The sequence below is a fragment of the Athene cunicularia genome, assembly GCF_003259725.1.
Source record: "Athene cunicularia isolate RWA chromosome Z unlocalized genomic scaffold, athCun1 chrZ_part3, whole genome shotgun sequence".
NCBI lineage: Eukaryota > Metazoa > Chordata > Aves > Strigiformes > Strigidae > Athene > Athene cunicularia.
The window spans coordinates 2106874-2121385 of record NW_020799144.1 but is presented as its reverse complement, the minus strand read 5'-3'; the positions used below and the strand labels follow the sequence as shown (position 1 = coordinate 2121385).

General features: G+C 41.3%; 1 protein-coding gene across 1 annotated transcript; it reads right to left on the bottom strand.

The window, feature by feature from the left end:
* Positions 1-1167: 1167 nt before the first annotated feature.
* Positions 1168-14339, bottom strand: SMU1 (SMU1, DNA replication regulator and spliceosomal factor). The gene is made up of 11 exons (XM_026866639.1): positions 14135-14339; positions 13875-14027; positions 12880-12990; positions 11954-12082; positions 10790-10909; positions 10283-10399; positions 9964-10091; positions 3971-4097; positions 2503-2670; positions 2080-2232; positions 1168-1455 (listed from the first exon to the last, which is right to left on the bottom strand). The coding sequence occupies exons 1-11, from the start codon at positions 14327-14329 to the stop codon at positions 1357-1359; spliced, it is 1500 nt and encodes a 499-aa protein (XP_026722440.1). The 5' UTR covers positions 14330-14339; the 3' UTR covers positions 1168-1356.
* Between the last annotated feature and the right edge of the window lie 173 nt (positions 14340-14512).

Sequence of the window (14512 nt, the reverse complement as noted above, 5' to 3'; positions counted from 1 at the left end):
TCAGTCAGGATCTCAAATGGAATCACCATCTGCTCCAAACTGAAGAGCCCGAAAACTGCATTTTATCATAGTGTGGGACCTAATCATCACCTTAATTAGGTCCACAGGTAAATGGAATTTTAAAAAACCCCTTACATACTTAAAGCTTAAGTATGCTACGCCCTTTTGGTACAACAGGAAGCTGGAAAAAAACCCAAACTGGAAAAAACCCAAAACAACTGCAGCATGTGTGGCATCAGTGCTGTCTATGTAAACTGGCTTTTTGCATGTATTAAAATATTGATCCTATGAGAGGCCTACTTCAGTTAAAGCTGGTCTGAAGACATTATGTACTTATTGGAAGAGGGCCCAGGTAGTAATTCCTTTTAGCCTGGAAGTAAAGTAAAACAAAGGAAAAAATCGAAACAAAATAAACCCCCCCAAACCCAATCAACCAAAAAAACAAAACAAAAAACCCCACAAAAACAACCAACCAACCAAAAACGCAACTGCCACATTAGGCAGATTTATAGCAGGAAGTGCTGGGAGATTGGGAAGAATAGTTTCTTTCTGAGGAAGCTGTGTGACACTACTTAATACGTATAATTGGAAAAAATTATATTGAAATCTGAACACAGCAAAACCCACTAGACTAGAAAAGTTTCTGCCTTCAAGCTGAAGACAGAGTAGCTTCATCTGCATTCCAGGAAAACTGTGCCTTTGTCTCAGCTGGAAGAGATAGCTTTCCTATGCCACATACATCATTCAGATAAAGAGAGCATTTTACTGTATTCTAGGAAGTCAGCAACCACTTGTAAGTGTATCTGGTTTGTTCAACTTTTATAAACCCTATAGGAAGAATACAGACTTCAGGAGACAGAAAAACCACTCTCACTGAAGTTGCTTCAGCTACTCTGGTAAAAATAAAAGTGTTGTGGTAAGGCATTAGCTGTTTTTTTTCCATCTGCTAAGCCACAGGAGTGCGGCGCTCAGATCACAGCTAACCCTTGCAGGAGGTTAACCTTCGAGGGAAAAGAGAGCACAAATACCAATATGGTGGATGCCATCTGTTCGATTTATTAACTGCGCAATTGTTTTGTATACCCCTTTCTGTACCCCACGAGATCTTTAGTTCCCTGTTTTTCCCGTACATCGCGAGATCTTCCGAGCGCCTCCCCCTACATAAAAGTATCTGAATTTACCTGTATTTAAGCATCAATCTACCTAACTTTAGACCAGGAAGTAAAAATGGCATTCTCTGAAACCTGAACTGAAAATTGAGAAAATATCACACACTTGCATTCAGACCTCGTTAAAGCACCAACATCAATAACCTGCAACTAACAGGCACGCTTCATAGCTCATTGTAAAATCAAGCTATGGCTTCCAGAGCTTGAGGAGACCATCTTCACTGTAAGTGGCAATCAGGTTCTGATGGGGGTGATGAGCAATGCCAATGACATCCTTTTCATGAACCTAGAGAATAAGCAAAAAAGATGCATCAGGAGATAAACAGATTCAAGCCAAATATTCCCTTCAAACAAGAACTAGAGGAAAGCTGGACTGAGGTGTAACATGCTTCAGGCATACAGCAAAAGCAGAATAACATACTCCCCAATATTAAAATTCCAGTTGCAAACAATTTTTGTAACACAACAGTTACTTTTTGTTGGACGATGGAAGGTTCAGGGAAGGTCTACATCCACTGAAATCCATGACATCTATGTGTTCCCCATTATATTTAGACATGCAAGCTGGTATTCCTCTTTAGTTTAATGCAAGGCAAATTTAAGCCTGACAGCTTTAAATCTGATAGTTTGGTCAGATTCTCCATTAGCCAGAGCCCAGGTCAGGACATGCTCTAGTTCAAATAAGGTTGATGGGTAAACATTTTCGTAACTTTTGTAATTAAAATGGTTCTAAAAAAGCCTAAAGACACTGTAAAGTCAACTGTTCTGGTATGCATTCGTCACCAATCATGGCTGACAGAGGTAAAAGATTCCTTGATACAAGGCTTCTCCTTATGGACTTCATGAGTAATGAACACTTAGATCATCTTAGTGTTTAGAATTCTGCAAAAGCTCAAAGATAAGAACTTACAGTCAGAGTTCTCTCCAGTTTGCCAGTCACTGTGCTAAAGCAATAGAGCACAAAATCTTCACCAACACAGTAGATCCATTCACCACGAGGTGATAGTGCAGAGCAGACAAAGTCACCACCTTCTCTCTTACCAGAGCTGAAACTCCTTACAATCTGTAAAGATAACCCCCAAAAAATAGTTGGTAGGATTAAACTGCAGCATATCATTACTATGTTCAGGGCAAAAATATTTAGGCAGTAACAGGTCTGTTCAGAACACAGGATGTCTCCATAGCTGCAACTACAATTCAAGCTGTTCTATAAACTGGGTACAGAATAGTTCTGCAATGCAAGCAAACTGGATAAATCGGGTTTAACCCAAGACTAGTTATCAATTAGGTTTCTGGCATTTTTAAAATGACCGAGACTTGAAAGATCACATACTTGTCCTTGCATATTCATAATGACAACTGTATTCGATCTGTTGCAGACAACGAAGTGTTCTGGGTTTTTAGGCAGCAGAATGACACTGTTCACAGTAATGTCTGTCCCAGCAGTACTGCCAAGAGACTTGAAGGTGTTTGAGCACTCTGTCGTCTTCACATTCCAAACCTAGTATGAAAAATAAATGTAAAATCAATCAGCTTTAAAAAAATTAAACAAAAATAAGATTATTCAGAATAAAGGATTCAGATTTTTTAAGGCTCCTGAAGGGAAATATGAATTTCAAAAATTTTAGTTTAAAGCAGATTTTTTTTTTAAAATAATCACATCTATTTTGAAGTGTGGACAGCAGGAACAATTTCACTACAACTGAACCAAAAGTGAATGGCCCTTATCAAAATTCAGGCTGGCTCCCTTTCATTAACTGTATTCCCTGAGGGTCGAGTCCAGACTTCCTTCCTGGTTTTAGCTGGTATCTGTGAATATATGCACAGCCTCTGTACATGCAATTTGTCTTACTCAAGACAGACACAAAAATCGCTGAAAAAGCAAATCCTGGTATCTGTGGGAGAGATGTCCCAGCTTACAGCTGCTTCAGCCTCAACACCAGGGTGTTCTAGCTGTTTAGAAACAGGAAATGGAACTGTCTGTTTAATAATTAAAATAAAATGTTAACCCATCATCTGTGGAATATTTTTGTTGTTTACATACTAGTACAATCAAAATTAAAGATACCACCTTTTTATGCTATTCCCATGATTGGGGCAGTCTAAGAAAGAGTGCAACTTTGAAGTAATGCCCCATTTAATATGAGCAAAATCCATCACACTCTCCTAGGCCACATCTACAAACCAGATGTTTACCCACTCCCCATGCACTGCACTGATGCCCTACTTAATGTAGTTGTTTCTGTATTAATTCACTTATTATTAGTCAGTAATGCCCTTACACAGCAATGCTTTACTACTCTTCACCACCACACACTGAGTAGTTCCACTCTTTGCTGAGACTAGAATACAAGCCTATCACTTCTACAGTTTCATTTATGCTAGATTACCTATCTTACATGGCAAGGGACCCCTAAGCACCAAAAAACCAAACAGGTGTCCAACACAGCAAGCAGGAAAATGCCTTTATTTCAGACAAGGGAATCCTCCACATTCTAGGGCAAGAGCTGTCACGATCAATTCTATTTATAGAATAAAGCAGTAAGAGGCAAGAAAGTATTGCACTTATGTCCTCCTTTCACAAATACAGCAGAAACAGGCTCTGAAACAGTTTGTAAGCACAGTATGAAACTTCACCAGTTCTAATTTACACCAATCTACAGCAAAGGTCACAAGCAGAAAGACTTATTATTGCAGATAACCCCAAGTCCTTCTGCAGTGACTGCAGCAGTTATAACAAACCAGCTATAACATGCAAACAGTTTGAATGTGTTACTTACAAAGCATAAATGCTATCTTACCTTCACTGTGCCATCAGAGGATGCACTGATAATATAGTGTCCATCCTGGGTAAAAGTAGCTTCATTGACGAAGGAAGAATGACCACGGAATTCCTTTAAAGTTTTCCCGGATTTTAAACCATGAATCCTGTCAAACAGAGGTCACAACTGAGTGCACAACTGAGGTAGTCTAAACCACCCTATGGCTTCACCATATTCTACATCTGAGATACCTTTGATAGGCAACAATAGAAAGTGCGAAAACTCCAAAAGTTGTAAGCTTTTATCACAAGCCCTTTTCAAAGACATTATACATTCCTGTTAAAAGCTTAGGGAAATACCAACAACCTTCATCCTCAAGGACCTGTATGCAGTATACACCGTATATATTAGAATACATGAAAGGGGAAATGAAGCAGCTGATAAAACAAAAATTATAGTTAAGTTTTGAAGTCTCTAGTCCAACATACTCAACTATAAGTGAGGTCAGCTTGACTAAGGCCTTGTCCTGTCAAGAAAAATTCTTCCTGAAACTTGCCAGAATTTTTATTTTTGCAAGCTGTTGCCATTGCCTCTTACTGTGCAACTCTATAAGAAGTTTGCTCAGTCATCTAAAAGGAAATTATACTGCTAATCTGCATCAGCCTTAAATTGTATACCTACTGGCTACAGAAATATCAAGCAAGAAATTTCAAGTAGAAGTCTGAAGCCTTGAGAATTAAACTCCTTATTCCATTTGAGGCCTGCTGCCCTCAATTCAACATCGAACTTTACATAATTTCAATTAAAATGTTTATGCTATAGTTCATATGTATCAGGATTTAAACAGATTCACATTTCCCATTAAGATGTTTTGTAATGCCTGTTCATTGTGCAGTTGCCTCTAGATGTACACATTTCTTCATTTTCATCTAAAGCAGTACCATTGGTACCACTGGGTTTTACAGTACAGGCAAAAACCCAAACCTATTAAACATATTACATAATCCCGTTCTATTAAACATAAAATATATATAGTCATCAAGCACCGGAACAATCTGATTCACAGTCTAAGTCCCACATTCTGCAACTCAATTTTGAAAAAGACAGATGAGGAATTTGGAGACCTTGAGAAACCAGATAGATCGACTGAGAGAAACCTCATGATACTGAGAACAAATTGTTGCAGAACCAGCTCTGGCATGAGACTCAACCAGGGGGCTGACTGGCTGCAGAGAAGGTCTGCAGCAAGGGACCTGGTGAGCCTTGCAGAAAACAAATTGAAAGACAGCAGCATGCTGTGGCACTGGGGAAACACAGCCACACCCCCCATGCAGTAGGAGAGCACAGCCTGTAGATCAAGGTTCACTCCTACTTGACAGAGGTGTAGCCACCTCTGGAGGAACGTGTCCAGTTTTGGGCCTGCACTCAGGGGCCACCAAGATGGCTGGAACGCTGGACCACATAATGCACGAGGAGAGGCTGAGAGGGCTGGGTGTGTTCAGCCCAGAGAAGTGAAGTTCAGTAGCATCCAATTGCTGTCTTCTTTGTAGACAAAAAAGTTAAACAAATTATTAAATCAGGATAATCCCAAAGGACACTAACAGTGAACTAGACAATACTGATCTAAGCTGCTTTCAACTGTAGCAAAGTGCCTGCATGGCAACAGAAAAGCTTTGCTGCAAACCCAATCTATGCAGCAGAGACCAAATTCCACTCAGTAACAAGACACAAAATAGGTGCAGGATCAGAACTGCTGCACCACAGAAACGTTAAGCAACACCTTCCAGATGCTAAGAGCTGCAGGAACAAGGGTTGGATGAGGTTGTTTCCCATCTGGTAACTTAGGTTAGAACAGAGTTTGAGTATTTTTTGAGATTATTTGCTAGTATTAAAAGTTACAATTGACTTTAATTCTTGCAATGATCCTTTAAATTAAAAAAAATTAAGAAATTATAAGTCATTATTAAACACCTGAAAAATTTTAACTATTTGGTTAATATCACTAACAAATTTTTACAGAATAAATGGAGTCAGGTTCTTCTCAGAGGTGCACTGCTAAAGGACAAGAGACAAAGGGCACAAGTGAAAAAGGAAAAAAAAACAAATCAAAACAAAACATCTTTAGGTCCAAACAGGATTTTCTCCGAGAAGGTTGTACAGCCCTAGGACAGACGCCAAGACCAGTAGGGTCTCCACTCATGGAGATTTTGACAACTCAGCTGGACAAGGCCTTGAGCAAATTGTCCTAACTGACAGGTTGGTTGTGCTTTGACAAGCATATTGGACTAGAGACCTCTAGAGGTACCTTCTAAATTAAACTATTTTATAATTTATGCCTACTCTGCCTTACACAGATTGAACAGACTTTTGAACCTTCTTCGAGCACAGAAGCAAGCCTAATCACCTTCATACCTGTCCCACAACAATCCACTGCTTATCATGTCACTGCTTATCAGACTACCTACACACCAGGTATGCTGCAGTAACTGTATGCATGTAAGTTAGCATGTGGAAAGCATCAGGTAATGCCAAGTATGTTCAGTTTAGCCCAGCATACTGGGTCTGGCTGAGCCGGAATTGGATTTCCCCTATAGCAGCCCTCACAGTGCTGTGTTTTTACGCTCAGAGCTAGCAGGGTGTTAAGAGCACCCTGGTGTTGTGGCTGCTGCTGAGCAGTGCTTACACAGCACCAAGGCTCTTTCCGACATTTTTCCTCCCCCAGTGGGACGGGGTGGGCAAGATCTTGGGAGGGGACACAACCAGGAGAGCTGACCCGAACCGACCAAGGGGATATTCCAGACCATGTGACGTCTGCTCAGTATAAAGCTGGGAGAAAGGAGGAAAGGGGTGTGTGTGGGGGGTGTCTGTGGGTGTGTGACCCTCGGTCCTCCCAGGCAACCACTCCGTGTATTGGAGCCCCGCTTCCTGAGAAGGCCCCACAGCGCCTCTTCATGGGAAGTAGAGAGTAAATCTGTTTGCTTTTTTTTGCTTCCGTGCACAGACCTTTGCTTCGCTTTGCTTATACTAAAACTGCTTTTGTTTTACCCACAAGGGTTGGTCTATCTTATTTTCTTTCCCCTATTTGACCTGTTGAGAAACGAGGGGAAAAGGTGGGGGGGAGTGATAAGAGCGACTTGGTGGATACCTGGCATCATTTAGCCAAAGTCAAACCATCATACCTAGCCACATTAAGAGGGATGTACTTCCTTAGATTCTCTGCAGATAGACCATATATCCAACTGCTGTAACTGCACTGACACACTATCAACTTGCTGAACTACACTAATCGGATTACGCACCAAAGTGACTCCGAAATGTGTATAAAGACTCAATTCCCAATCCTGGGTTCCCAGGAACTCAGCTCGTGGGCCTTGACATCATGAAATTTCACTGCCTAAAAAGAATGTCACAGACATTGAGAAATTGAACTATATAGATAGGTTTAAAAAAACCCCACAGCTCATATTCCAAGATAGTGCTGGTGCTACAGAAGCAAGGGATGGTTTGCATGAGAAATGAAAAGAATTCCCATGCCCAAAACCAGAACTGCACAGACAGCCTGGAAAAATAATTATCTTTTGAGAGTTAAGAGAAAAATGATCCTGTCTCTATGGCTCTTTTTCATCACTGAAAGTTTTTCCTCTTGCCAGCACAAATATATAAACCACATGGCCACAGAGTTTTTCTCTAACAGATTCCAATACAGCAGTACACGTCAGACAATCACAGAGTAACTTAGGCTGGAAGAGACCGCAGAAGACCTCTGTTCTACTGCTCTCCTCAAACAAACATCAACTTTCAAGTCACTCATGGTCTTTTTCAGTTTAGCTTTGAAACTCTTCAAGGGTTGAGATTCCCACCCAGCCTGACCTAACTCTCTCAGCATTTCACTTCCTGCAGGTTGTGTAGGAACTGTGCACCTGAGAAGAGTCTGGCATTGTCTTACCTACGACTACCTCTAGATAAGGCAACTAGGTCTCTTTTTTTTCTAGGTCAGTCAGGCCCAGCTCTCTCAGCTGTCCCTTATACACCATGTACAGCTGAAGAGATGGATCAAAACCCAGCACTCCAAAGCACTGGAAAGGCTGTACTGCCATTTCAAATACAAACTGCAACCTCTGCTGCTGAAGCTCTCAGGGTCTATCAGCCTGTCTTCCAGGGTTGGATCTCTAATATCCCATGTCAGACTGCTGGAAAGAACAGATGCCCAGAAAACACTTCATATGGGTCCTTCTTCCTCTTGTTCCCACTCTAAAGATAGTTCTCTGGATCCAAGAGAGAGAGGACCAGTGAATCTGGAGGCTGGGATTAGAGATAGATTCAGGGTGTGAGCTGGGACAAGAACCCTTAAAAGGGCTGGCAATGCCTGATTTAGGAAGCAGCAACATGATGCAAGTGATTGTCCCCAAATGTCTAAGGTTGCACTTTTATCTCCTCTAACCCATATACAGCTCACAGGGACACACAGACCCTTATTCAAGCCCTCAGGAGACATGACTATTGCCAACTGAGATTCTCAAGCACTTCAGGACTTTTGGAAATTTTGCTCTATTCAGCAAATATCAGAAAGCAGAGAAGATGCACCAAAATACTTCAGGCTACTCTCAGAGGATTTGTTTAGATCTTCTTTTAGAAAAAGAAGAGCCCATGACACTGCTTCACAAGAAAAATAAACGGGGTGGAACCAACTACTGTCACATCACCTCTTAAAATTAGTGAGTAAAATATTCTGGGGCCAGTCCTGGTTTGTATCTTTACTGATGATCTAGAAGAGGGGATCGAGTGCACCCTCAGTCAGTTTGCAGGTGACACCCAGTTGGGTGGGAGTGTTGATCTGCTCAAGGGTAGGGAGGCTCTGCAGAGACCTGGACAGGTTGGAGCCATGGGCTGAGGCCAACTGTGTGTGTCAATAAGGCCAAATGCCGGGGGCTGCCCTTGGGCCACAACAACCCCCAGCAGCGCTACAGGCTTGGGGAGGAGTGGCTGGAGAGCTGCCAGTCAGAGAGGGACCTGGGGGGGTTGATTGACAGCTGGCTGAACAGGAGCCAGGAGTGTGCCCAGGGGGCCAAGAAGGCCAATGGCATCCTGGCTTGTGTCAGCAATAGCGTGGCCAGCAGGGACAGGGAAGGAAACTTACCCCTGTACTCGACACTGGTGAGGCCGCACCTCGATGACTGGGTTCAGTTTTGGGCCCCCCACTACAAAAAGGACACTGAATGACTCGAGTGTGTCCAGAGAAGGGCAACAGAGCTGGTGCAGGGTCTGGAGCACAGGTCGTACGAGGGGCGGCTGAGGAGAGACCTTATCACCCTCTACAGCTCCCTGAAAGGAGGGTGCAGAGAGCTGGGGATGAGCCTCTTTAACCAAGTAGTAAGAGACAGAACAAGAGGCAATGGCCTCAAGTTGCACCAGGGAAGGTTTAGACTGGATATTAGGAAGCATTTCTTTACAGAACAGGTTGTTGGAATGGGCTGTCCAGGGAGGTGGTGGAGTCCCCATCCCTGGAGATGTTTAAGAGTCGGGTTGACACAGCTAAGGGATATCATGTAGTTGAGAACGGTCAGTGTTAGGTTAATGGTTGGACTAGATGATCTTCAAGGTCTTTTCTAACCTAGATGATTCTGTGATTAGGCTGTCTCAAAAAAATTTCATCATCCTGTTACCCTCAGGATCTTTTTTACCCTAAGCTTATTATAAGAGATGTTATTTTTGAAGGTTAAGACAACTGTTTCTTAAACTTAGAGTCTCCCAGAAAGAAAAGGGACAAGGTCAATATAAATGACATTATATCACAAGTAGTACTTGGCCCCTAGTCCTGGAATAATGCAAGTTAATCAAGGTGAAAGATGAAACTTTCAAACTATTCCTTTCCAACTCTTTGCAATCATTCTGTCCTATTAATATTAAAACTAAGTGCAAAAGGATCAAATCCTGGTCAAATGAATCTGTATTCCAAAGTTTAACTACTTAATGTGAAAATTTTGTTTTCTTTCCTCCTTGCACTGTAGCTCACACATTCTCAGTTTATTTACCTGATTGTCTGATCAAAAGAAGCACTAAGAATTTGGCTGCTGTCTTTAGAGAAACTGAGGCATGTAACACCTTTACTGTGTGCTCGTTCAAATCTTCTCAGACACTGACCACTCTGGATCTTCCACACCTGGAAAGGAAACAGAGGTGGTTACTTTGTTATGACATCACAGAAGCTTAAATATCAGAGGCAATACGTATCTGTTTCTGAGCCATGATAAACTTCAATACTTTTCTTATGGAACTGCAACATTACTGAAATTGCAAGTGAAACTTTCTAGTCACCATCTCTACTAACATACTATATAAAAAGATTTGTACCTTGATCTTTCCATCTTGTGCTCCAGTTGCTAGCATTTCTGTATCTCTGCTGAAGCACATGCACAGCACTGCATCATCCATCATCATAAAATTATCTTGTGCCTGGTATTTCAGATCCTAAATGAAAGCAGAAGATTCACCAGGCAAAACAATGAATTCATTGAAACATATTTTAAGGCAAAGTGCAAAAGTACTAGCAGTTTTAACTTCAGTTATATTTTATAACCTATCATCAAGCAGGCCTCACAGCCTTATAACAGGGAAGTGCTACTGTCACTATTTTAGAGGCAACAACAACGATTCAGAACAGTAAAATAATGTTATTGCAGATGGAAGTCTATGACAAACCAAACAATTAAACCCATGTAAAGATTCCAGACCAATATTTTAATCGCCCAAACAGACACCCTTTTCAGATTGACAGTCCCTGAGAAACAAAGTATAATCTCAAATAAAACAAAGTGCTTTGGCCAACAAACAATCCATGTGAAATAAGGTGCAATTTACCTTCCTGATCTTTCCAGTAGTGAAGTTCCATACTTCAATAAAACCATCAACAGAGCCAGTAACCAGATACTGTCCATCTGGAGAAAACCGAGCACACTCTACATGCGACTTCTGCCCAAACTGTTTTATAGGAAAATATAAATTAAGCATAATTATAAAAAAAAAAATATAAAGACAATTTAAAAGCAGCAGTTCATTAAAACATAACTGTAGTCTCATTTTGGTGACAAAAATACAGTATTTCTAGAGGTGTGCATTCTCAAATTTAACATTAATGTACAAAAACTCCAGTCAATACCTACATACTAGCACTTCAAAAACAACCAAACAAAAACCCCTGTCCTTTTGATCCGGTAATAGCTGTGAAACATACATCAAACACTGCATGCCTATAGCAGCAGTTGGGTTGGTTGTCTTCATCTTTTTTTGTTTTGCAGTGAATTGCCTATGTTAACAAACACCTTTCCAGAACACAATATATATCCCTAGCAGACTTCAAAATTTTCTGAAGTAGCGCAAGTTGCTTCACTTGGAATGGTGTTTCTCCAGTGAAATTTTCACAGAGACTGTTGGGGAAACTGCCTTATGGACACTGTAAGTGCTGCAGGACAACTGTGTCATTACAGCACAATTTTCTTTCTCTTTTTAAATCCATATGATAAAATCCTTAAAAAGGAAATACTGATCACATTAGTAGACTTGGTACACAGTATTTCATGATTAAAACTTAAGTGGTTCACAAAAGCTAATATGCACGCATAGAAGTTTAAGACACAAGTATTTCCTCGCACAAATAAAGAAAGGGACTAAGTAAACCACTTCTGATAACTGAGTGATTCTGAAGAAACACTCAGTTTCTTCACTTCTGAGAACTGAGTGATTCTAAAGAAACAATTAATACTTTTACAATATTAACAAATACTGTGAGCACCTTATGTTATTAAGGGACCTCATTTCCGACACTCACAAAAAGTCTCTCAATGAGATAAAGCATGGAGAAAAAGGATTTTTTTAAAAAAAAAAAAAAAAAAGAGGGAGAGGGAGAAAGGGAAATTATTTACAAAAAAAGAGAAGAGAATTCAGAATGTTTACTCTTATCTTCTAACATAAAGAACAGGAAGGAACCAGCAGCAGTATCACACACAAAAGGAAACACAAAATCACCTTAATATGTCTGCTCAGCTGTGTGGGAAACTTTTCTTCTTCTACATCTTTCACAGCTGCTTTGCCTCTGAACAAGTCAATTGTCATACCAGGAGGAAGCAGTCCCTGATGCTGCTGCCATTTCAGTGCCTTTTGAGAAGTTGAAAAGCATACTATTAGGTATCAGTTAATATATATCTTCCTCATCAAAGCTTGCCTCTAATTAACACAATACAGCAAATTTTCTGTACCCTTACAAATTGTACACCTGTACAATTTGCAACAAATGCAAACAATTACTTGAAACAATTCTACCACCTTGCTTACGTCCACAAACAGAACAGAACGCTTTCCCAAATATTTTTTGCAAGTGAGAATGACTCAGGCCCACCATTCTCATTTATTAAGAGGTGGTACTGCTTCTCACTGTCCTACTCTGTCAAGTGTTGCTGTTATTAGTGTTTAAATTAAATTGGTGTTCTTTTTCTTCCCCTAACAAATTTGTCTTTTGCTGGTGATCATAATGGGTGAGTCGTCCCTCCCTGTCCTTATATGAATTCCTTATCTCTAGCCTTTTGTTGTGTTTTCTCCTCCCCATCCCTGAGATGAGCAAGGGGCTTCATGGGGCTCAGTTGCTCTCTGGGCTCACACCATTACAAAGTGCAAAAAAAGAAACAGTGTGTGTTAGGGGAGATTATTTTCAAAGTACACACTCTGTGCTGAGCATTTATTCTACAGAATAAATCTACCATTGGAGTACTGACTCTTCATACAACCACTAAATTCTTGCCACATACAGGAAATACCATTTTTAACTATACCACATCTAAGTGTGCAATATTTAAGTCTTACTTTTATAGAGTTGGAGAATCAACTACATCACAGTCAGTTTTATGCAGCAAAGATCTACAGAAACTGACACAGTTGAAAAATTTTTCAAGAATTACCTGTCCCAACAACGCCATAAGACGAGATGGAGGTACCACGCTGACTTCTCCAGCTAAAGCTTGTGCAATGGCAGCTCTCCGCTTCTCTTTGCTACTTCCATCTGGGTATGCCTAGAGAGGTTATTTTTATGAAGTGATTCTTCTAAGCTATTTTTCATAAAACACATTAATTGCTCTGCATTGAAGCCCCTTCCAGACTAGTTTTCTATTAAGCCTTCAAAATACCCCTTGTTTTTATCACCAACCCTTAACACATTTAGGATATACCTGCAAAAAAATGTCAGACTGACATAGTTAGAAATAATACTCTATTATTACTGTTATTATACAATGACAATTTTATTTGAAAAATGTATTTTCTTCTGCATATGTAAGATAAAAAAGTACAGATGTCATTCTGTGGCAGGATACAGGTATAAATCCCCAAACTCCCACTTGCAGTATACTTTTAAAATCACTGCTCTTCTGTCTCATGATCAAGTGTTACACATAATTTCCCAAAACCTTCATATAATGTCCTGGTTCAGCTAGGATAGGGTTGTTTTCCCCAGCAGAGAGGGGGAAGGGATCTCCAGCTGGGTTATTCATAACATTAACATGCTGGAGCTGGGAAATTTTTTCCTTTGTGGCTGTGGTAGCAGGGAGTACAGGGCTGTCTGTAACCATTGAGGTATTTCTCTGTATATCTTTTCTCTTGTTCATTGTTATTACTGTTTACTGTTGTCATCATTGCTACCGTTGTTCAGATTGTTGTATTAAATTTCTTCTTATCTCAACCCACTTCTTGTGTCCGAGGGTGGAGGGGGACAACGGCAACATGGTCTCCAGGCCCAGCAGGGCTTAAACTAGCACAAATGTATAAAATGCTCAAACCGGGATGCTGCAAATTCTCACTCCCAGAACAGAAAAGATGTCATATGCCATTAGCAACTTTGACCTGGGCTAGGGGTCAAGCAAGACAGCATCCCGAGGTCTCCAAGAAGAGTGTAACATACCTCACGAGGATCAAAGTAAGACCTGGCCAGAAGGTTTTCGAGGTGGATGTACCGCTCTGGCTGAGTTTGTTTTAGCATGATCATGGGATCTGTTTGTCTCAGGAGAGACCTGGCAGCACCTAGTTCCCGGAGCTCAATCAACTCCAGCACAACCTGCATCAAGAAACAAACATATGCATCAGCAAATCTTAAGTGGAAGACACCAGAGAGGGGCTTCCGACCAAACCAGAGGAGGCCATACACAGCCCGTGCTCGCTGACCTGCTCGTAAAGATCAATGAGGGTCTTGTCGGGCAGCTTCAGCGACTGTATGGCTTGCAACACTGTGTCCCAGTGCCCGCTGTTGATGTCAGCCACAAAGCTCTCAATGCTGTCCACAGTGTTGAGGGACACAGTAGTTTCTTCCTGAAGGGTGGCAAGGGCTCGGTGGAGGCTATTCTCCTTCAGGTACTGCATGATCAGCCGGATCACGCTGTAAGGAAACCCCGCGCAGTCACAGCACCGACCTCACGGGCTACCTGTCCCCGCGCCCCCCCCCCAGCTGCCACAGCTCCCTCCCGCCCGGGTGCCCATCCGTGGCGGAGCGGGTGCCGCAACCGTGACCACTCTCACGTCCCCCGATCCCTGTCTCTTATACAC